Below are 25,611 nucleotides of genomic sequence, written 5' to 3'. Positions count from 1 at the left end.
TCATTCTTTCTCTATTTCTGTCCTATTTTGAAAGAATCTGGTAAATAAGAGAATTGGGGAAAGTGATACTAAACGAGGGGGAGGTAAAGAAGGGGGGAGAAAGAAAGAAAAAGAGAGGGGAAGGAGGAAGGTAATTAGAATCTGATTGGAGGGAAAAGCGGAATAGAAAGGATTAACGACAAGAGTGAGAAGAGGAAATTAAAACACAGTTAGACAGCAAAAGATAGCAAGAGCTAACGGCACTAAAGAAAGACAAAGCAAGAGAAAAATGCTAAAAGAAAAAGAGAAGTAATGCTCTGGTCACCAAAGAAGCCAGAAATCTCTCAAGGAGTAGGGTATGAAGATAGGGATTGTCACTTGTATCATGGCAGCACAAGTGATGGAAGGCTCTGAATCTATGTTACCATCGTTAGATCTCTAGCCCTCTACTCTAAGACCAAGTAAACACATGGATATTTGACATTTCTCCAGTGTCCCATACAGGGACCACAAAGCCCCAGTTACTAAATACCATCTTTGACTAGGAAATCTAGGTGCTTTGGAGCAGTATATGTGACAACACACAGAAGTACCCTGCAGAAGTATTGTACAGTGATTAAAAGCATCACTAACTGGATCTGAATTTAGGTTCTGTCATTTACTCTTTGTGTGCCTTTTTTCACTTAACTTTTTTATGCCCGTTTCTTCATCTGGAAAATTAGGATAATGATACCATGTATTTCAGAATTGCTCTGAGGATTTAAGGAGACAGTATTGAGACCAGAAGTCTAAGGTCCTCAATGCCAGACAAAGAAGAGAGTATCCACCCACCACTCCAGCTCCTCTGTGTGAAGGAATAATTAGAAGTTTGCTATTTTATTTAATTAAGTGAAAAGACCAGTGAATTAGACTAAAATTGGTGAGAGCTACAATTCATAGTCTAGCCCCTGTTGACAGCCTTCTCATTTTTCAAATGTAAGAAGTGATTTAATTGGGAGATGAATGGAATTCTTTCTTATTTTTAAACAAATATTTTCTATGTTCCTTGGCTCTTTTTAAATTACTTTGAAGATCTAATTTCCTTCCAATACTACCTTCTGAAACTAAAGGTGAACAGAATTATCTTTTCCTTTTGCAAATTTACTGTGGTATTGGAAGTAAAATTCCAATAAAATAAATTAGAAGTAAAATATAAACTTGAAATTTATATTTATATAAACACACATGCCTTTAGCCCTCAGCAGGACGCCCATTGCTGGGGAACTTAGCAACCAGTTCTTAATGTCATTCCAACTTGCTTTTGATCTGAAAGAGTAAAGATAAGCCAAATAGCAAGGGATCACTATGTTTATGTTAACTATGAGGCTCATGTGTGCGCTGTGTGCGTAGTCGCTCAGTTGTGTCTGACTCTTTGAGACCCCATGGACTGTAGCCCACTAGACTCCTCTGTCCATGGGATTTCCCAGGCAAGAATACTGGAGTGGGTTGCCATTTCCTCCTCCAGGGGATCTTCCCAACCCAGAGATCGAACCCACGTCTCCTGAGTCTCCTGCATGGAAGGCAATTCTTTACTCACTGTCATCTCACAATAAACTGTATTTTCTTGTTTGAATTAAAATAGATCCCCCATAAGCTGTGAATTTTCTTCTTTGAGCACAAACCAGAGTAGGTTCCCCAACTCTAGCTTCTCCACTCCACCACACACGTAAACATTTGTCTTAGTACTGCCCTTTGGATCCACACAACAAAGTCTGCTTCCTGTTCTTTTGAGACTTAAAGACTTTCAGAGATTGAAAAAAATTGATCATGCTACCCCTAAGTCTGATCATTTTATTTCTTTCCATGTCATGATTTTAAGCACCCTCACTTTCCCCATTCACTTTCCTCTGGCTTGGGTCTAATTTTTTTTTTTTTTTTAACTGGCACTCTGAAATATGTTTTATGATGAAACTGTCACAATTCTATTAGAGACAGGATTATCAAATGAACAATATGAACAAAAGCCAACCATACCCCCTTTATTTCATCATAGGCTATGATGGACTCTTCAATTCTTCCCAGTAACAGTCTTTCTGAGAAAAGTGAGGTTTTAAGGACTGGGACTTTGACTAAAAGAACAAAGCCCTGACTTTTCTGTATTCTTACTTCCATGTCACTGGGAATTTTAGAGAATAATTGCTTCTTGTTGTACATGCTTTTCATCGTGAGGAGAGACTAACCTAGTAGATAGAAATGAGTTTCCATGTGACTAGCGGGTCTGCTAGCAACACGGATTTAAGGAGTGGGCTACAGTGACTTATGGAAAGGCTCTCAGAGATCTGAGAGTTGGAGTGCTCTGTTCTGTTAATGGCCTTTTCATTTCTCTGTGATAATCCTTGGGGACAGAGATACTGTAAGTACTCAGTGACACACCCCTCTCCCAACAGCATTAATCACTGATAAGCTCTTCAGAGGAATCACAAACAGATGGTTTAGGGAAGCAGATATAAAAAAAAAGTCTGTGTTAGAGATCTTAAGCTCTAATCTAAGCTCTGCAGTTGAGTAACACCCCTTTTGCAGAGTGTTTGGGGACAGCTCATAACTTTTGACATTTGGTAGGCTAGAGGTCTAGCACTATGTTCATGCTACTCCATCTAGTGTCTGACACTTGGAATGTACAGCAACTCTTAATAGCTAGCTGCATGCAACATATGATTGTAACAAACAAAACATCAGTAAGAAATATCACAAGATTTAAAAGAGACCATAATCACTACCAACTTAACAACTGTGGGTTCTCATTAACTCTACTATTGCTAGAATCTTGATGCTCACAGAGGTAATATAGAACACACAACTGTTCTTATTTTCTCTGGAGCTACAAATCCAAGTATTGCCTTCACGGCATCCAGCCCCATCACTTTATGGCAAATAGAAGGGGAAAAAGTGGAAACACTGACAGATTTTATTTATTTTCTTGGGCTCCAAAATCATTGCGAATGGTGACTGCAGCCATGAAATTAAAAGACGCTTGCTCCTTGAAAAGAAAACCATGACAAACCTAGGCAGTGTATTAAAAAACAGAGACATCACTTTGCCAACAAAGGTCTGTCTAGTCAAAGCTATGATTTTTCCAGGAATCATGTATGTATGTGAAAGCTGGAGCATAAAAAAGGCCGAGTGCCAGGAATTGATGCTTTCAAGTTGTGGTGACGGGGAAGACTCTTGAGACTCCCTTGGACTGCAAAAATATCAAACCAGTTAATCCTAAAGGAAATCAACCCTGAATATTCATTGGAAAGACTGATGCTAAAGCTGAAGCTCCAATACTTTGGCCACCTGAGGCAGAGAGTTGACTCACTGGAAAAGACCCTGATGCTGGGAAAGACTGAAGGCAACAAGAGATGAGAGTGGCAGAGGATTAGATGGTTAGATAGCATCACTGACTCAATGGACATGAATTTGAGCAAACTCCGGGAGATAGTTAAGGACAGCCTGGTATGCTGCAGTCCATGGGGTGGCAAAGTGTCGGACATGACTTAGGGACTGAACAACGACAACCCTATCACAAGGGAGGTTGGAGGGCAAAGGTACTGTAGGAATGTCCTTCCATAGACCCATAGTAATGTCACTAGAAGCACTGAGCACTGTAAGCAGTTTTGAGAAAAGTCAAAATGCCATTTGAGTATTTTCTTTATGTGGGCCAAACCCTGGATATTAATTATTTTTTCCTACCCCTTTCTTTACTACATTGGTGCTTATTTCTTGCTTTTGCCACTGGTCCTCTCTTCTGTAACAGGTATGGAACAAATAAAACCATCAGACAGCAGCTTCTTCAGTGGTTCATATCCCTTTGCTGAAAATAGAGGCCACTCCCAAGAGCCAGTAGGATTTCCTTGGGGCAAAATTATGAGAACTTTAGAGAGGGAAGCAGAAGCAGTGCCCAAATAACGACCAAGAAATAAGTTGGAGAATGACTACACAATGTGTTCTCCACTCTGGCACATCCTTAAGCCAGAACAAGCTGAAAGCCAGTGGAAAAGCAATAGAATTTTTAAAACAGCTGAAATATTCTAAAATGTTACAAGGACACTCTGATATTTTTCCAGGGCCTACTGATTTTGACCTTATGCATAAAATTAAAAAATGTTAAAAAGCATTGGTATTGGAATCTGGAAACTTGGGTTAATCCTGGTCAACCTCAAGTTAACTATACCTTAGTTTCTTTATCTGTAAAAAATGGAATCGATTTTGTTATGATTCCAACACTAAAAATATTGGCCATAATCGATTAAAAGAGGCTACCAGAGGGACTTATACTGTCATTTTTATTGTTTGGAACTTCCAGATAAGATGGCACAGGTAATAAACACACAAAATAATTAGACATAAAACATAAAAGATATAATTGTTTCAGATAAAAGATCAACATGTCATGTAACAGAAATAAATCAAAGATGTATGCAATATTGAAGCCACAGTTCTGGTCTGAAGAGGTGGAGTAAATAAACTAAAATATTTCTTTGTACAAAAGGAGAAATTGGAAGTACAGTATTATAGAAGCACAAGACAGTAAGAAAAAGAGGGTGAAAAACAAAAATTCAAATCAAGTTAAGCTGGTTGTTGGCATAGTGGAGTAACAGCATTATAGCCTTTCTTTCCCACTGATTATAAATAAAATTTCTGCATAAAATATAAAAGCAACTACCCAAGCACTCTGAAAAGTAAAAAAGAACAGGTGGTTTACGAAAGGGAATCAAAACTTGGAGAAGCAACCCACAGGGAAATATGTTTCCTGTGTTTTTTTCTCTTCTTTTCTCTTGCAGTTCTGCTTCAAAGGCAAAGCTGCATAGTGGGATAGTGGCACAACAGCCAAAACTTCTGACAAAAAACATCTGTCCTACCAGAGAATCAGGGGAAAAGGCAACTGCAGACTAGAGAGTATCAGGAATCCCAAAGTACAGAGGGTTAAACAAGAAGATCCAATAATTATTCCCTTAAAAAACATAAGTTTACCCTTAAGAACAAAGGAAACGAATCCTGAATATTCATTGGAAGGCCTGATGCTGAAGCTAAAGCTCCAGTACTTTGGCCACCTGATGGGAAGAGTGAACTCATTGGAAAAATTCCCACCCTAATGCTGGAAAAGGTTGAGGTAAGGAGAAGTGGGCAACAGAGGATGAGATGGTTGGATAGCATCACTGACTCAATGGGTATGAATTTAAGCAAACTCTGGGAAATGGTGAAGGACAGGGAAGCCTGGCATGCTGCAGTCCATGGAGCTGCAAAGATTTGGACATGACTTAGCAACTGAACAACAAAAACATGCCCCTAGGACAGACCCAAGGCAGCATGCCAAAAGGCTTTGACAAGTACACTATGATTTCACACAAAATTTCACACTAATCCTGAGTTGCACAAGTATAGGACAGACTCAAAGCCACATAGGAAAGATTTTGATAACTGAATTATGAAGCAATATGTAATCAACATCCCAAGCCTTGGGACTATCCCCTCAGTGATAACATGTGTGAGATACATCAAGTGCAGCATAGCAAAGGCCTTGAAAACATAAAGATCTGGGTATCACCACCCACAGAAAGCAAGGCAGACCTTGCTGCTTACCCAAGTTGATTCTCTGCTAAAACAAACAAGAAAAAAATCAACGTTCTCCAAAGCATTATGACAAGGCTGAGGCTCCACATAATATTTTTCAAAATGTCTAAAATAGAATTCAGCATTATTTTACTTCGAAAGAACTAGAAAAATATTACCAATTCTGAAGGGAAAAGACAATCAACAAAGGTCAACTATAACACAATTCAGATGTTGAAAATTTCAAAGATTTTTAACTGGCAATTATAACTAAGTTCCATGAGGCAAATGAAAATACATTTAAAATAAACAGAAAGATGAAGTTCTCACAGAAAAATTAGGAAATATAAAAATAACCAATTTCAAAATTGAGAAATGAAAAATGCAGTCACCAAAATAAAAACATTCACTGGATGGTCTCAATAGCAGAATAGAGATAACAAAGGAAAAAGTTAGTGAATTTGAGTGATAGAAATTATACAATGTGAAGAACAGCAACAAAAATGTCTGAAAAAAATATCAAAAGAACCTCAGGGGTATGCTGAACAATATGATACTCTCCAACACATAGAGCACTTGAATTCAAGAGGGAGTGGGGAAACAAACTAGTAAAGAAAAAATATACTTGAAGAAATAGTGCTCAGAAACTTTTCAAGTTTGGTAGAACACACAAGTTTACAGAAACAAATTATTCTACAGACTCCAAACAGAAAAGAATGAAAAAATAAGAAAAGATTGCTTAGATATGTCATAATCAAACTGCTAAATACCAAAGATGAAGAAAAATCTTGAAGGAAGCTATTAGAAAATAACACAGTCTGTGAAGGGGAATAATTACTTGAAAGACTGAAGATATATCATCAATTCACAGACAGTAGTGAAACAGAATCTTTAATATGCTTATAGAAAACACCTGTTAACCTCAGAATTCTATATCCAATAAAAATAAGCTTCAAGAGACATTCTCAGATTTAAAAAGACATGGGAATTTGCTACCAGCAGACTTGTTCTATAAGAATTCTACAGAAATTCTTCAGGCTTAAGGGAAACAATGCCAAGGGGAAATTAGATTGTCAGGAATAAAGTAAGAACAACAGAAATGGAAATTCTGGATATATATAAAGACATTTTCCTTCTTAAGCTCTTTAAAATAGTTATGACTGCTGAAGGAAAAAAATTCAAACATTGTCTCACGTGGCTTTTAATGGGCTGTTGATATAATAGTTAAGACATCCATAACATAAAGGTCATTTAGATGGGAAATGGATGTATACTGTTACAAGTCTACACACTTTACTATACGTAGAACAATATTAATTCTAAGAAGAGTGTCGGATCTCAGCTGTGAAAGTTGTAATCCCTATAGCAACCAATGGATCTCACAAAGAAATATTTCTAAAAAGGCAATCGATAAAATAAAGATATTCAAATACCTCAAAAAATCAGAAAAAGGAAAACATATTAGCATAAAAACAGAGGGGACAAATAAAACAAATAATAAAATGATGAATCTAAGCACAACTATGTCAATAAATATATTAATTGTAGGTGGTCTAAACATACAAAGCCAGAGATTGTCAGATTGGGGGGAAAAAAAGAGTCAACCATATTCTGTGTACAGGAAGCCCATTTTGAATTATAAAAATATAAATATATTAAAAGTAAAAGAATGGAAAATATATGCAGTGTAAACACTAATCAAAAGAGAGATGTGGTGGCTATATTAAAATCAAAGAAACATACTATAGAAAAAGGAAAATTATTGAACATAATAGGGGATTTACATAATTCAATCATAAGTAAGATATTATGAGGCTAAATGTGATATCCAACAATGGAGCTTCAAAATATATGAAACAAAAACTGATGGAATTCAAATAGGAAATATACAAATCCAATATTATTGTTGGACACTGCAACATCCCTCTTTCAGCAACTGATAGAATGTGTACAGACAAAACTAGTAAATACATGGAAAACCTAAACAATATTTTTGACTAATGTCACCTAAGTGATATTTATAGAACACTCTACCCCCAAAAGAAGAATACCCAATCTTTTTCAAGGGCACTGGAACATTCACCAAGATATCCCATAAAACAAGCTTTAACAAATTTAGAAGAGCTGAAGTCATATAGACTATGATCAGTGACCATCAAAGAATTAAAATGTAATTAATACAGAAAAATAGCCGGTAACTTTCCTAATATTTGGAAATTAAAGAACAATCTTCTAAATAACCCATGGCTCAAGAAAGAAGTCACAAGTGATGTTTCAAAATATAGTGAACTCAATAAAAATAAAAATACAACACATCAAACCTGTGGGATGCTCACAGAGAAATACATAGAGGGAAATTTATAGCACTGAATGTCGAGGAAAAAGAAGACTAAAAATTCAAAACCTAAGATTCCATCTCAAGAACTAGAAATATATAAAAAAAGAAACACTAAAAATGAAACAAGTAGAATCAAAAATAGAAAAACAATTGAGAAAATCAGTGAAATTAAAAACTGGCTACTTGAAAAAAATTGAAAAATATACAAAACTCTAGCCAGACTTTACAAAAACCAAAAAGAAAAGACAAAATCTATGAGTGTCGGGAAAAATAGAAGAGTATCACCAAAAGGGGCAGAGTTAGGAACTTCAGGGTTTTGTCTCTCCATAAAAACAATTAATAAGCTTGGGAAAACTGTAAGAATCAACTTTTACAGAACTCTACAATCTAGTAAAAAACTTATAACCACCAAGGGAATATGTGATGAAGAAAACTGCTACTGCAGCCATAAAGATGTCAGCCCATACTCCTGTTACAGGTTCCCATTGCCTGAAGGAGTAATACAAATCTTATTCTCAAAAAATTGTGGTTAAGGGTTTTGACCTGAATGGCAGCTCCCTCAAAGAGGGATGCAATGGCTTACCTTTGTTTCACCCAACTGGGAGCATTCCCAGAGCTGTAGTGGCTTCCTGAGAGGCATAGCCAAAAGCATTTGAAGACAAAAATACTGACAGCAGCAGCCTGGAGCTAGGGGTAAACAGTTGAGACAAACAATAGACTGAATAGTCTGAGAAGAAAAAGTTTAGAAAAGGAGATACTTGGGTGAATAAAGATTTTTATAAAGTTCTAGCATATACCAAGGGATTGATAAGTTCCCACATAGGCCCAGGGCTTAATACACACTCAAGCCTGAGAAGAACCTGAACTTTCACATCTGGCTAAATTTCAGACCTCACCAGAAATGAGAAGTGGAAGATAAGGCAGAGTCAATTCTCCCTAAAAAAATCTATAAATTAAACATAGTCTTAAATAAAATCTAAGGGTTTTTTTTAAGAAATTCATGAGTTGATTCTAAAATTTATATGGAAAGGCAACAGAGTTAAATAAAATTGCCAGAACTAATTTTTTAAATGTGTTCTTAATTTGGAGGACTCCATTATAGTATTTCAGTGTTTCAAGAGTTACTATAAAGGTACATTGATCAAAACCGTCAAAGAATACACATCAATCAATGGAACAGAGAACTGTGTTAAAAAATATGGCCAGACATATACGGTCAATTGATTCACAACAGTGGTTATAATGCAGTGCAGAAAATACAGCCTTTTCACTAAGTTGTGCTGGAAAAATTGGCTAGCCATATGCTAAAACATGAACTCAAATCCTTACATCACACCTTATACAAAGTTTAACTCAAAATAGATCTTAGACCTAAATGTAAAACCTAAGGCTATAAAATTTCTAGAAAAAAAGCATAGAAAATGTCCATGAACTTGGGTCATGCAAAATCTTTTTTTAGATAGGACATAAAAGTCAACTATAAAAGAACAAATTATTGCATTAGACTCATCAAAATTTAAAACTTCTCTTTTTCAAAGATGCTATTAAAAGAATAAAAGGGCAAGTCAAAAACTGAAGAAATATTTTCATTTCATATTTCTAACAAAGGATTTGTACACAGAATATATAAACGCTTTCAAAATTCAGTAATAAGGGAAAATTCAGAAAACTAAGATCATGGCATCCGGTCCCATCACTTCATGGCTAATAGATAGGGAAACAGTGGAAACAGTGGCTGACTTTATTTTTCTGGGCTCCAAAATCACTGCAGATGGTGACTGCAGCCATGAAATTAAAAGCCACTTACTCCTTGGAAGGAAAGTTATGACCAACCTAGGCAGCATATTAAAAAAGCAGAGACATTACTTTGTCAACAAAGGTCCATCTAGTCAAGTGTTGTGGCCCTTTAAATGGGCTAGAACTTGGGGGTATAGAGTCGACCGATAAGAAAGTAATTGTGGGCATATATACTCTCTTACAAGATAGCCCTTTTTAGCAGAGACAGGGAAAATCTAACAAGTCAACCAGAAAGCCAGAGGCTAGAATCATTGTCAAGAGAGGGGGTTGTAAAAGTTACTTTACATATCAGAAGGGAAGAGAGTTGTAAATCGCTGCTTAGGAGATACATAAATTCCTATTATTCCTGAGAGCTGGCTTGCCAGCTCTTCTCGCACTTGTATTCAGCGGCTGTTAAGGAACAAAAGGATTTATGCAAGACCGAAAACAGCATACAGGTAGCCTCCAGTTAAATGTATCCTGACAGTCAAGGTGATGGTTTTTCCAGTGGTCATGTATGGATGTGAGGGTTGGACTATAAAGAAAGCTGAGCGCCGAAGAATTGATGCTTTTGAACTGTGGTGTTGGAGAAGACTCTTGAGAGTCCCTTGGACTGCAAGGAGATCCAACCAGTCCATCCTAAAGGAGATCAGCCCTGGGTGTTCATTGGAAGGTCTGATGTTGAAGTTGAAACTCCAATACTTTGGCCACCTGATGCAAAGAGCTGACTCATTGGAAAAGACCCTGATGCTGGGAAAGATTGAAGGTGGGAGAAGAAGGGATGACAGAGGATGAGACGGTTGGATGGCATCACTGACTCAATGGACATGGGTTTGGGTGGACTCTGGGAGTTCGTGATGGACAGGGAGGCCTGGTGTGCTGCGGTTCATGGGGTCACAAAGAGTCAGACATGACTGAGCAACTGAACTGAACTGAATTAGGGTTAAAACAAGCCAAAGTTTGCAAAGCCAAGTTTGCAAAGCATCTAAACAGATATTTCAACCAAGAAAAAATACTGGTGGCAAATCAGCACATGAAAACATGCAATCGGGAAATGCAATTTATAACCACAATATGATACAATTAGAAACCTGTCAGAAGAGCTATAAGGGGATTTTTCCAGTTGATAGAACTATTTTGTATCTGAGCTGTATTATTAGTTAGTTAAATGATAGTATACCACAAAGAGTGAATTATACTGAATGTAAGTTGCATATTATGTTTTAAAAATATAAAATTTGATTAAAATTAAACAAAAGTGAAAAAAGCATAAATACTCCCATTTAAAATGAGTCTACTCATCAAAACTAATGAAACAGAATAGCATGTCTGGAAACTGTCCTATTAATAGATGAAAACTTGATGTATGGGAGGACAGGCATTATATATCAGTGAGAAAAACATTTACTAATGAAAAATGTACCAGACTACAAGCTATCCATATATAAAAAGTACATATCTACCTCGTACCACATATAAGCATCAATTACAAGTGTACTAACTTAAATAGGAAACATAATTCATGAAAGAAGGAAACTGAAAAACCAACGTAAGATATCCAACACCACCATAAAATGAGGGAAATGCAAATTAAAGAGAGATACCACTTCACAGCTATCAGCAAAATTTTTAAAGCATGACAGTACTGAGTATAGGTTAAGAACTGAAACAAAGAGAAGTTTCATACAGTGTTGGGGGGAGTAAAAATTGGTACAATCATTTAGGAGAGCTATTTGGCAACATTTGCTGGAACTGAGAGGTGTATATCTTATAATCCAGTTATTCCACTGACAGATCTATATTCAAAAGAAATTCCTACCCATGTGCACAAAGAGACACGTACAAGTATTTCCATTTGGGGTTTGAAATCTGCTCCTATATATACTTAATGGCATCGTAATAGACATCTTTCAGCAAATAAAATTATTTATTTCCCTCAGAAATCTCCGACAGGGACTCCTCTGCAATCACTGTAGATTAACATTTTCCAAGTGAGAGTGGTCATATTTCCTTTGTTGTGGAATAAATTAATGTGATGGACCTGGCCAAGCTGAGCAGAACCCAGGCTTTCTGCCTGGAATCAGATACCTTCACTTTGCAACTCAAAGTAAGTAGTTTTTCCTCCCACGTTTTTGTTACAGTTTTCCTATCCTTTTGATCCCACTAAGAATTTTATGTTCCAAACACACTGTCTGCCAAGCTGTCCTTCCTTAATCTTGGTGTTAAACCAGAAAACTTCCATATTTTTCCTTTTCCATCAGTATTAGCCATCATCTGCTCTTTTTAATTTTCTTATGAGGAACCACCCTCTAAGTTGATATTCAGCTTTGAAATAGTTATAGCTTTTTTCAGTACTCTTTTTTCATTAATTTATTTTTTAATTGAAGAATAATTGCTTTACAGAATTTTGTCGTTTTCTGTCAAACTTCAACATGAATCAGCCATAGGTATACATATGTCCCCTCCCTCCTGAACCTCCCTCCCATCTCCTTCCCCATCTTATTTTACCCCTCTATGTTGATACAGAGCCCCTGTTTGAGTTCCCTGAGACATACAGCAAATTCCCATTGGCTATCTATTTTACATATGGTAATATAAGTTTCTATTCTACTAAACATACTATCTCCCACCAAACCCTGACATTCACAGATTCAGACTGGGGCTGTGAGGGTGTGCTGTTCATTTTTACCCTGTTATACTCTTTCTCTCAAACATAGCAGTGATGAGAAACAAAGAGCCCTGTACTTAGAACCAGTACCCTTGAGAGTGGGCCCTGGCTCTACTGTTTATTGACTAAGTTATCTTAATAATTCTAGTCTTAGTTTCTACACTGTGAAATGGGGATGTCAGTATCTGTATCTGCCTCCACAATTCCATTGTGAGAATTAACGAACAGACACTAGATGTGAAAAAATACTTGGAAGCTGTAAAAGGGCACCCATAGTAAAGGATCTTGAGTACAGAGTTTTGAGTTAGGTAAAATCAACAGGCGAGGCTGTATATTGTCATCCTGCTCATTTAACTCATATGAAGAGTACATCATGCAAAATGCCAGGGTGGATGAAGCACAAGCTGGAATCAAGATTGCCAAGAGAAATATCAATAACCTCAGATACGCAGATGACACCACCCTTATGGCAGAAAGTGAAGAGGAGCTAAAGAGCCTCTTGATGAGCGTGAAAGAGGAGAGTGAAAAAGCTGACTTAAAACTCAACATTCAAAAAACCAAGATCATGGCATCTGGTCCCATCACTTCATGGCAAATAGATGGGGAAACAATGGTAACACTGACAGATTTTATTTATTTTATTTTCTTTGGCTCTAAAATTACTGCAGACAGTGCTGCAGCCATAAAAGTAAAAGACACTGGCTCCTTGGAAGAAAAGCTGTGACAAACCTAGACAGTGTATAAAAAAAAGAGACATCACTTTACTGACAAAGATCCATATAGTCAAAGCTATGGCTTTTCCAGTAGTCATGAACGGATATGAGAGTTGGATTATAAAGAAAGCTGAGCGCTGAATAATTGATGCTTTTGAACTGTGGTGTTGGAGAAGACTCTTGAGAGTCCCTTGGACTGGAAGGAGATCAAACCAGTCCATCCTAAAGGAAATCATTCCTGAATATTCATTGGAAGGACTGATGCTGAAGCTGAAGCTCTAATACTTTGGCCACCTGATGCAAAGAGCTGACTCATTGGAAAAGACCCTAAGGCTGGGAAAGACTGAGGGCAGGAGAAGGGGGCCACTGACTCAAAGGAGGACAAGGAGGCCACGGACTCAAAAAACATGAATCTGAGCAAATTCCTGGAGATAGTGAAGAACAGGGAAGCCTGGCATGCTGCAGTCCATGGGGTTTCAGAGTCAGACACAACTTAGTGATTGAACAGCAACAACAAAATCAATGAGAGACTCAGGGACACCAACTTCCTTGACTAAACCTTGTCCGTAATCCCCGATCTAAGGCTACCTCCTAGTAGACACTGCTGATAGGCATCCCCATTAGAGGATGAGGAAATGATGAAATAAAACAATAATAATACTGGGAGACTGCTATTATTTGTCATTCTATGTCTACATTTATTATTGGTCCTGGCCTTTTCTGGTTGCAGGACTGGAAGACATATTTGGCTCTACTTCACTTTGGGCTTCTGCTGCTAAAGTTCCCATGCTAGGCCAGCTCTGCCTATTATGCTACTGCAAAGGATTCTAGACCAATATAACATTAAAAAGAGGTGTTAAAAGATTTGAAGGCAGAAAACCTGCTTCCTGACTTTCCTTACCTTTCACTTTGCCATTCTCAATATAAATAAGACTTAGCAGTAATTTTGGCATTCTAAGTTCAAGTTTCTGCCAAGAAAATATACTTCTTCACTCTCAAAACCAAGAGTCTCCCCAATGATCTATATCCTAATCTATGACTCAGGGTTCAATATCCTTGTACCTCCCTGGTAGATGGCTCCATGCTTAATACACAGGTAACTCCACTTCTGCTAACACCACAGGAATCTCATCTTCTATAGAAACCCCACAGTAAACTGTCCTTGACTAAACTGGACCTCAATGCACTTGCTACCTTATGCATGAGGAAAAGTGATATTGGAAGACAGTCTTCCCAATAGAGCTTCACCAAGAGGAGTATGCTAATAACAATCTGTGTAATACCCCAGCTGTTTTCTATTCTTGATAAATGCCATATTTTTTATTTAAAAAGTGCTTCTAGATACAACAGTACATTTGAACAGCTGTCTGTCATTCCAAACTCAAAATCCCTTGGATACCTGATTTAAATTATTTTTAACTACTCATGTCAGCATTTTCTCTGGGCCAACCAGAAGTAATACATATCTGTTAGTCCTGAGATGGAATTTCTGAGTCACAGTTTATCTATCACAGTTTCTGCATGATGTTGAACAAGGTGTCAGTAATTCTTAACTGAGAGCTTTCCATACCCATTCAATTAAATACACTCAGCAATTCTTGGGTTTGATCAATACTGTTGATGGATGGTTTAATTTTCAGTTTTCTCCCCTGACAATCTCCATGACATCCTTTCCTGGAACGTTGAAGATGATGAGACAGATTGTTATGTAGTCATAGAAAATTTGGTTTTAACCCTTCATGTCTACTAAAAGTAGGCTAGCATGCATAGGATGCATAGCAATGCACAGTGGAATCACCTGAATATTCAGGTTTATATAACAGACAGTACCTGGAAACACAGTAGGCCAAAAACTGCCAAACAATGTACATTCTAAAAGAGGAAGCCTATATCTAGGCATTTCACTCACAATGCCATTCTATCGAGTCAAATCTCATTTATAACAACTAGTAGGGCTCTCAGAGAGGGACTTTTGGTGTCCCCAAATCAGAAAAATCACCTTACGTTATATCACTATCTATGGCACCTATGTGGCCTGAGAGATTATTGCAACCTTCTCTAACCCTCAATATCTCCTGAGAATTATTGGATTTAATCTCTTATTCCAATGGGTTAAGACATCACTCATTGCTGCTTACTCTTAGCCTGTTTGCCAAAGTTCTCTTCTACCTCCATGGACAACCAAACTACCTGACCTCTGCCCACACTCCCCTCTGAGTTTTGAGTATATCAGCTGAGTCTTTGAAAATTTCAACACTTTTTATATGTCCCAGTGATATTGCCACAGATCAATTTACATTGCTGCACTCTTCCAGGCAAAAGACCCCTTTCCATAAAAACAGTAACTTTCCTCTCAATGACTACCATGAGTGGCACTCTGGTAGGTGATCATTCTCTGAACAAACCAGGTTTCCCAGAAGAACCTTCATTATGTCTCCTGGACTAGGGATTAGGATGAAGAGTATATTGACCAATACTGGACCTTGAGAGGAAACAAGATGACATTTGGTCCTCCTTTCAACAGATATGAATTACCAGCCTAAATTTCAGCTCAGTATTCAAAGCTAGATTACCATTAACTCCCCCTGGGTCTTTCAAGATTATAGTAATCATCAATCTAGTTGCCTTCTGACTCTATAGCTGGCTTATAGACGTTTCCACACTTCATTATTTTCTGCTAGATTCTGTCTCTTTTCTGGGAATCAGTTGGGATAATCCAGAAAAGTGGAGTATTTTTTTGAAAGAGTTGTTAAACACACAGTACCTTGGCCCATTCTGATACCTGGTTCAGGAGAATACATCCAAAAAAGCCATCGTAGTGGTATGTCTCCCACCTTCAGAATGTTTCAAAGGCTGTTCAAGCCTTCCACTTAGTGTCCCCGGTGAAACAGTGGTCTTATTCCACCTATGGCAAGGGTTACAGAAAGGTGGTATCTGAACCAGGTCAAAACTGTGAATAGCTCTCACAGGCAAGGCCAAAGGTAATATATCTATGTAGTTTTGCAACAATGCCTCAGAAAACTCTCCACGTTGTATATTCTACTTTTCTTTCTTTTCTCATCCAGCAAATCAACTTTTCTTGCACTCCTCTTATGACTTCCATATTGTTGCCTAGTAACTGGTTTATTACTCTTGGCATAGTCTCTACACCAGTTGGATTGTCTACTTGGGCTCTCACTTCCAATTTTACTCCTGAGTATTTTCTTTCAGATATTTCTCATCTGCACATTCTGCAGCCCACAAGTTAATCATTCACCACCTAGCTTTAACATCAAGAATTCCAGCCTGAGTTTGAGACACTGAGCCCTTGCTTTTTCCAGACAAAAATCATGATACAAACACCTAAATAACTAACCCCCCTGCCAAAGGCAGAGAAGTAAATGCTACAGAGATCCTACTAAAGACACGAGGTTTAGATAAGCAGTGGTCAATTTCAACTGACGGAAACAATAAAAATGATAACGTATTTATGGTGTCAAATTTTATAGAATACTTTTGTATATCTTATTTCACTTGACTCTCACAATAAAGAATCAAAGGCAAATATTCATTCATTAAAGAATTACTGAGGATTTACTATGGACTAAGCAGTAACTAGAAATTTAGCAACAAATCAGGGTCAAAATATCCCCACACTCCTAAAACTTATATTCGCAGATGGAGGAAGCAGATAAAATATTTGTAAACTATGGTAATGCAATAGATGCTATAGGGAAAATAAAGCTGCAATTTGGATGTAAAATTTTAAATACAATTGCCAAAAAGGCTTCATTGAGCAGATGCCACCCAAGCAAGAGGAAGCCAGTGTAATAATTCAGGTGAGAGATAAGGGTGGTTCACACCAAGCTGGTAGCTATAGAGGTGATGGAAACTGGTCAAATTTTGAGGTGTTTTGATGGCAGAATTTGTCACTGGATTGGATTTAGAAGGAGTTAAGTTTCCTATAATGTGTACTGGTTACCTTTATTTTGTAGCCAAAGGTATGATGTGATGGTTTAGAGAGGTCAAGTGACTTTTCTAATGTCACTCATCTAGAATGAGCCAAAATAAAATTGTAAATTTAGGTCTCCTAGCCTAGGCTTGAAGACAGCATGCTGGAAAGCGTATTTAGGTTTTGAAGAAAGAACAAGACCCTAAATGGTAGAGTTATCAGTGCATGCTAGACTAAGGACATAATATGAATAAAGCCATTGCTGGGCTCCTAAACTGCCGATGGTACTTCTACTAGACTAAGACATAGGCCTCTGTTATGAGTGCTAAGTACTCAAGGCAGGAAACAAAGAGATTAAGGACTAAAAGAAGAGAAAGAAGGCAAAAGAGTTAAGCATGAAATCAAAAAATGATACTCAAATGAAAGACACTAGCACAAACGGAGATCAGACAAAAGCAGTGAGAGATCACAATTGTATACAGAGCTCTTGAAGAAAGTTGAGCACAGTGAATAGGAACTAGTGAAAATCAGGTATTCCTCCACAGTTCACACAGTGAAATGATGAAGTGTTCAAGACAGAAAGCAACAAGGGGTCAGGTACTAGAAGCTGGTTTACAACTCTTGGTAAATGAGGCAGAATGAGAAGTTGATGCCACAAAAGAAAATAATCATTTGTATAATAACTTTGTGCCCAACCAAAAGATATGAATCAGCAGAAAAGAAAGCAGAGCCAAAAATCAAGGCGTAAGGGATCACAAGGAGTCAATTATATCACATTCACGGTTTTCCTATACTTCTTCTATAGGCAAAGCTCTGTGCTGAGCACTCCAGGGGAGGAGAGCAATTAATAGGACATGGTTTCTGCCTTCAAGTAACTTGTTAGGGAAGAGAAAGAACAAAGGAGACAAAGCATAGGACCACGTTATTGCCCAGTCTGTAGCTAGCACTATTTCATTGTGAAGGCTTCCACATTGCTGACTATTTGTAGCTAAAGCCAAAGGATTCCAGGGAGAGAAAGCAAGAAAGGTCTGACAAAAAATCCCACGGGGAAATCTCTCCAGAGCTTGACTAATTAATTAATGCTAACTATGTCTATATAGCCTCATTAGAGTGGCATAAAGAAGAATATCTTGATACTCCAAAAGTTCTTCCCATGGTCTACCCTAAATACCTCCTGTAGTTATTCCATCCTGTCATGTTTTCAGAGATAGTGGTGACTGTCTGGAGGTACTAAATGACCACCATGACATGGAAACATTGTTCTGGTTATTTAAAAGTGAACTTTAAATTATTTATGTATTGTTTTAGCTAGTTTTTTTTTTTTTTTTCAAGTGGCAAGTTTGAAAAATGCTGTTCTATAAGACAAGGCACTTTTTGGATGTTATATAATAAACTGGTTTTGAAAGTCAGACAATGAATTAAATCTCTGCAGTCCTGACCTTGGATAGATTCCAACTATCTAGCCCCATGCCTTCTTTAACACTGGTTGGTAGCTATCTACTTCTCCATGCTAATAGGATCCTAGGAAAAAAAATGGTCAAGAGAAGAGGTAGAGCAGGAAGGTGCTATACTAGTAGCTAATCTGTGGTAACAGGTAGGTCTCAGATCCATTAAAAGACTATAAAGTATTTATTTATAGAGAAACAAGCTATTACAAGAGCTATTATTGTAAAGTTGAGTTTAAAAATGGATTTTCTAGGAGATCAAGATGGTGGAGTAGGAAGACCCCAAACTCAGATCCCCTCAGATATGTATCAAAACTGTAACAACATATAGAGCAACTCTCACATAGAATGAGTTCAAGACAAGAAGAATGGCTCTTCTACAAGCAAGGCTGTAAAGAAAGAACTATACTCAGTCTGGTACGTAGGGAAAAGAAGCAAGCTGGTTGGGTCCTGCACCCTGAATGGGTGACCCCAAAGAGCAGGGGGAAGTCACAGGCTTGAGGATTCTCCCTGGAGAGCAAGAAGTTCAAGCCACATATTAGGCACCTCAACCTTGAGGACTAACACTGGGAAAAAGAGCCCACTTAGCTGGTTTGGTAAACAATGTGGCTTAGTAGAGGACTGTAGGAAACCCAAGACTCCACTCGTGAGGAGCCATGCAACCAACTTGCTTGCTCCCAGTTCTAGCATAGACACATCAAACTGAAAACTGAATTGCTCTCTGGCTGACCAGCCAGGACTGCCCCAGCACACACCCCAGACTGCACCAGGCTCCTGCTCCAACCCATCCTGTTCCAGCACTGCTCCTCGCTAACGCAGAGATGGTCATTGCCTATGAACATGCATGCCTAGAGGGAAAAGAGCCAGCTGAGGCCTCAGTCTTGCCTCTGGGTAAGGTAGACATCCATTGCCAGTGTGTGTTTGTATGCGCATGTGTGTGTATACATGTGGGCACCAGTGAGGGAACAGAGCCAGTTCAGTTCTTGACTCTGCCTCTGGCCTTGGCAGAGACCACCACTCCCTATACACACATGTGTGAACACACTGGTAAAGAAGTGGAGGCAGCTCAGTAGCGGAGCTTCAACACTTCCTAGCTCAACCAAGCCCTTAACCAAGGTGCACACACTGCGGAACAAGTTGAATGAATTCAGAAGTGCAGGCTTAAGTCCTCATATCCTGGCCATACCCTCAATAAAGACAGAGACTGCTATCACATTTGGGAGAAGCCCAACTCTCTCAGAGTTCATGCTCCAGCCTTTTGAGCCCCAGCCCCACCTCAACCATTGAGCCTAGGAGAATCCCCAGTTCACATCCAGCTCTGGCTCCAGGCACTCCAAATCTAGCCTGACCTTCCACAGAGACTGTAGCTGACAGAGCACACCAATGGAAGATGCAGCCTGTGCCCACCACATGTCCACCTTTCACACCAAAGCCACTGATCATACACAGATTACAAAGGATGCTCCCGCACAAGGATACACATTCAAGACCAGGATAGGTAACTATTTTACCTAATTTCATAGAGACAAACAGAGAAAGTTAAACAAAATAAGATAGTGGAGTATGTTTCAACTGAAATGAAATAAAACCCCTGAAAAAACCCTAATGAAACAGAGACAAATAATTTATCTGATACAATTCAAACCAATAGTAACAAGAATGCTAACTGAACTTGAGTGAGAATTTCAACAAAGACCAGAAAATATAAAAAAGAATCAATCAGAGCTGAATAATACAATAACTGAAAGGAAAAAAACACACTAGAAGGAATTAACAGCAGATTAGGTGATGCAGAAGAAAGCATAATTGACCTTGAAGGTAGAATAGTGGAAATCACCTAACCGAACAGCAAAAAGAAAAAAAAAATTAATGAGGATTGCTTAAGGGATTTCTGGGACAACATCAAGCATACTAACATGCACATTATAGGGTTCCCAGAAGAAGGAGAGAGAGATATATAGGGGTAGAAAATGTATTTGGTGAAATTACGACTGAAAATTTCTCTAACCTGAAGAGGAAACAAATATCCAGGTAAAGGATGCACAGAGTCCCAAACAAGAAGGACCCAAGACACACAAAAGACATATCATAATCAAAATGGCAAAAGTTGAATATAAAAAGAGAATTTTAAAGGCAGCAAGAGGAAAACAAAGAGTCACATACAACTGAATCCCCATAAGGCTATCAGCTGATTTTTCTGCATTAGACAAAGTAGATTTAAAACAAAGTCTATAACAAAACACAAAGAAGGGCATAATATAATGATAAAGGTGTCCCTAAAAAAGAGAATGTAATATTTGTTAACATATATTCACCTAATACAGGAGCACCTAAATATACAAACCAAACATTAAGAGATATGAAGGGAGAAATTGACAATAATACAATAACAGTAACACCCCATTTACATCAATGGACTGATCATAGAGACAGAAAATCAATAAGGAAACAGTTGCCTTAAATGACATATTAATCCAGCTGGACTTAGATATATACACGACTTCCCATCCAAAAACAGCAGAATATTATTTCAATTAATGGGAACATTACCAGGATAGATCACATGCCACAAAACAAGTCTCAACAAATGTAAGAGGATAGAAACTATATCAAACATTTTTTCTGACCACAACGATATGAAACTAGAAATCAAATACAGGGAAAAAAATGTGGAAAACACAAACATATAGACACTAAACAACATGCTACTAAAAAACCAATCGGTCAGTAGAGAAATCAAAGAGGAAATGAGAAAATACTTTGATAAAAGTAAAAATAAAAACACATCACTCCAAAATCTATGGAACACACCAAAAGCAGTTCTAAGAGGGAAATTTATAGCAATACAGGCCTACCTCAAGAAAGAAGAAAAAAAAATCAAATAAACAATGCAACCTACCATAGAAAGTAATTATAAAAGGAAGAATAAAGCCCAAAGTCAGCAAAAGGAAAGAAATAATAAAGATCAGAATGCAAATAAATTAAAGAGAGACCAAAAAGAAAAGATCAATGAAACCAAGAGCTGTTATTTTAAAAAAATAAAATTGATATGCCTTGAATTAGTCCCATTAAGAAAAATAGAGAAAGGACTCAATTGAACAAAGCTAGAAATGAAAGAGTAGAAATTGCATGTTACATCTCAAAGACACAAAAAAATCACAACAGAATACTATGAAACAGTCATATACCAAGTAATTAGACAACTCATAAGAAAAGCATAAATTTCTAGGAACATACAATCTTACAAGACTGAATCAGGAAGAAATTGACAATCTGAATAGACTGATCAGTAGTACTGAAGTTGAATTAGTAATCAAAAACTTCCAGAAAAAATTATAAAACCCGACAGCTTCACAGGGGAATTCTGTCTGCTATCATTTTCTCCTCCTTTTCCCCCTAATCCCATAATTTAATCAGTCACCAAATTCTTACATTCCCACAGTCACCACCTTCCTTCTGGATAACAAATCAATTTGTGATTAGTCTTTTCTTCCTCCAACACTGCCCTGCTCCAATCTATTATTTATACCAAAGCAAGAGCCATATAGCCTTCATCCAAAACAAACAACACCCAAAAAAAGACCATGAAAACTTATCTTTAACTTTACTTAATAAGTGTGTTTATTACAGTGGTATAGGTATAGTGATTCCAACACTATTTTATGTATATTGTATAATTAAGTAAATTAGTAAGTCAATGAGGAATACTTAGACTGGAATTAGTGGTATCAGTATAAACCCATTACACATGCACATACACATATATGTCTACATTATGTCTATATGTGGTGGTTTAGTCGCTAAGTCATGTCTGACTCTTGTGACACCATGAACTGTAGACTGCCAGGCTTCTCTGTCCATGGGATTCTCCAGGCAAGAATACTAGAGTGGGTTGCCATTTCCCCCTTCAGGGGATCTTCTTGACCCAGGAATCGAACACGGGTCTCCTGCATTGCAGGCAGATTCTTTACTGACTGAGCTACAAGGGAAGCTCCTATGTTTATATGTATAAATATGCATGTATACATTTGTGTGTATATGTGTGTGTGTGTGTGTGTGTGTACACATATATATTATTTTCTATTTTCTCAATTCTGTCCACTGAAAAGTCTTAGAAGCAAAGAAACCCAATAGCAATGAAAATACTTGGCACATGGGAGTTGGATGTTAATATAATTTCCCACACAGAAAGATCCCATTTCTTCTTGGAAAAAATGATTGACTGTAAGGCTGAATAAGGGAGAGTACAAGTTAAGTATGGAATATGGTTATGCCATAAAGACAAAAAGTGCTCAAAAATAAAAATATATCAAAAGTTAGCATGAAGAGGCTCTCACTAAGCAAATATGGGAAATTATGAGCAATAATTCTAATCAAAATAGATAATAACAAATAATAATATTGAAGTGAAGTGAAGTGTTAGTTGCTCAGTCATGTCCAACTCTTTGCAACCCCATGGACTGCAGCCCGCCAGGCTCCTCTGTCTATGGGATTTTCCAAGCAAGGATACTGGAGTGGGTTGCTATTTTCTTCTCTAGGGGGTCTTCCTGACCCAGGGATCGAACCTGGGTCTCCTGCATTGCAGGCAGATTCTTTACTGACTGAGCTACAGGGAAAGCCTGGATTACAATTCATTGAATAAAATAACAATCCATCTGTTCATGCTGATAGTTGCCTAATTAACTAAAGAGAATGAAGGAGTTTTCTTATAATACTGTCATATAATAAATGTAGATGATTTGCAAAAGTTGAATATGGGCTACAGATTAGAAAATAGTATTATGTCAGGTTATATTTTTTGAATTTATAATTTCATTATAATTTTATAAAATAACTTCTATGTTCTAAAAAATACACACTAAAGTACTTATGGATAAAGGGTTATAATATCTGCATCTAATTTTCAAATGGTTCAGGAAAAAATTTAAATATATATACATTTGCATACTTGCTCTTTCAATATGGCCCATAAAGTATTTTAATATGTTTACTTCCTTATGAGATCCCATCTAGCCATCAGATTTCTCCTCTTCAGAATATCAGGCTGATGTGTGCTCAGGGTTTTTAGAACAAAGACATATTTCCCAGCTGTTCCTGAGATACATCTGCCATCCAGGAAGGGATTGCTATTTTATTACCAGAAACGGGTGTGGCCAAATGTTGTGGTTTAACACCCTATATGCATTTACCTAAGTGAAATTCAGAACATTCCAAAACCAGACCAGAGAGACCAACCATTGAAATTAAGGATTAGGACACATTTCCAGTGCTCAGAGGGAAGAAATTCAACTTGATACTAACTTCATTGATCAACACACTATTAAAGGTACCTTTAGACTCTCTTTAGAAGACAATACCCAAGAAGATCTTGAAACAATAACTGACCTCCAAGCCCAGGTCGCAGCCGGTTGTCATAGCCATCCAGAAGACGATCCAAGATTCTGGTGAAGATAGTGATGTTGTCGGTGCTGTCATCAGGAATATCTGGAGCATGCTTTGGAGAGAGTCTGAGGCAGTGGAAGAAAACGAGACACAAAATAATAGTTATTAATAGCAAATACTTACATGTCTAAACACTTTAATTCAAGAAAATGTCAATCAGTAGATTGGGCCAGTTAAATGGCTTTGTACTTCCCAAACCAGCAAGTACTTTGGCATGAGCTTTAGCAAACATATGGTCCATCCTTCACCCAGCGGTAGAGAAAAACCAGTAGAAATCTTAGACAGGATGTCTGTGGGAATAATACCTGGCATAAAGTTGATTTATCAAATTTTGTTTCATGGACAAGAGGGTCCCAAAACAAAAAAGGAAAATTTTAAATTACCCCTCTTTCTAATCTAGAATAGGTTCACAGAACAACAAAGCCAGAAAGACCTTTGAATTGCATGTAATCTACCTATATCTCACCCTGTGGAGATAGAGCAACAAAGCAAAAGCATTGCATTAAATGTTAAAGCTACCAGAACTCTTAAGAGATTCCCTAAACTCGCTCATTTTATACATGGGGAAATAAGCTCAGAGAAGATACCAAATTTTCCCACAGTCATATTGCTACTGAGGGTCAGACAGAACTAGAATCCACAATTTCTGATTTTCTGCAGACCCTTAGCTAACTCCTGCTGTGCTATGTTCAGTCATGTCTGACTCTGTGACCCCATAAACGGCAGCCCACCAGGCTCCGCCGTCCCTGGGATTCTCCAGGCAAGAACACTGGAGTGGGTTGCCATTTCCTTCTCCAGTGCATGAAAGGGAAAAGTGAAAGTGAAGTTGCTCAGTCATGTCCGACTCTTCGCGACCCCATGGACTGCAGCCTACCAGGCTCCTCCGTCCATGGGATTCTCCAGGCAAGAGTACTGGAGTGGGGTGCCATTTCCTACTCCAGGGGATCTTCTCAATCCAGGGATCAAACCTGGGTCTCCCACATTGCAGGTATATTCTTTACCATCTGAGCCACTAGGGAACCCCACGGAATAGTAGGAACATCTAAACTGACTAGTTCTCACTCTATACTGCCACTCACTAGCTGGTAAACTGTCAAAAGCCATTTTGAACACCAATTTCCTTAATTCATAAACTAATTCAATTCACGTAATCATTCAATGCATCTTTAACGAGCATCAACTATGTGCCTATAGAAAAAAAACAGAGCAGGAAAAAAAAAGGTAAAATAAGGCAAGTAATCTCTCCCTTGCTTACAGGTTTGCTGAGAGAATCAAACAATAAAAATAGATACATGTGGAATGAAAAGGGGAACTAGGTTTAACTAGACTGGAGACAAGAATTTGAATTTATTAGTTGAGTGACCATAAGCAAGTCACAACACCTCTTGTAACAGCTTTCTCATTTTGAAAATTAAAATAACTGCACGGATATGTTGTATTAATGTTAAACAATATATTAAAATTTCTAGATTTAATGTTTAATATCTAAAAGTATTCAAAATTTGTTTTGTCTTCTTTAAGATAGTAGTTTATGCACTCAAATACACTGAAGTGAAGTGAAGTCACTCAGTCGGGTCCGACTCTTTGCGACCCCATGGACTCAAATACATTATTCAAATGTAAATAATGACAAAATATAGGCACCCTCATCCATCAAAGCCATAAGGAAAGCTTTGGCCAAGAGGCACTGGAAACCAGTGAAACCAGAGATGATTGGCTGTTTTAGTGAAACGAGTACCAGAAAT

General features: G+C 37.7%; 1 protein-coding gene across 6 annotated transcripts in view; it reads right to left on the bottom strand.

Annotated features, from left to right (window-relative positions):
* GABRA3 (gamma-aminobutyric acid type A receptor subunit alpha3) overlaps positions 1-25,611 on the bottom strand; it is a 272,860-nt gene that overhangs the window by 136,353 nt on the left and 110,896 nt on the right. For all 6 annotated transcript variants that reach the window (XM_081563606.1, XM_081563607.1, XM_081563609.1 and 3 more), the window contains exon 3: positions 23,810-23,931. In XM_081563606.1, coding sequence (XP_081419732.1) covers positions 23,810-23,931 — 122 coding nt within the window. The remainder of the gene's footprint in view (positions 1-23,809; positions 23,932-25,611) is intronic.

The sequence above is a fragment of the Giraffa tippelskirchi genome, chromosome X (assembly GCF_054371585.1).
Source record: "Giraffa tippelskirchi isolate mGirTip1 chromosome X, T2T-mGirTip1v1.2.pri, whole genome shotgun sequence".
Taxonomy (NCBI): Eukaryota; Metazoa; Chordata; class Mammalia; order Artiodactyla; family Giraffidae; genus Giraffa; species Giraffa tippelskirchi.
The sequence above is the reverse complement of the archived record's forward strand: the minus strand, read 5'-3'. Positions and strand labels throughout refer to the sequence as shown.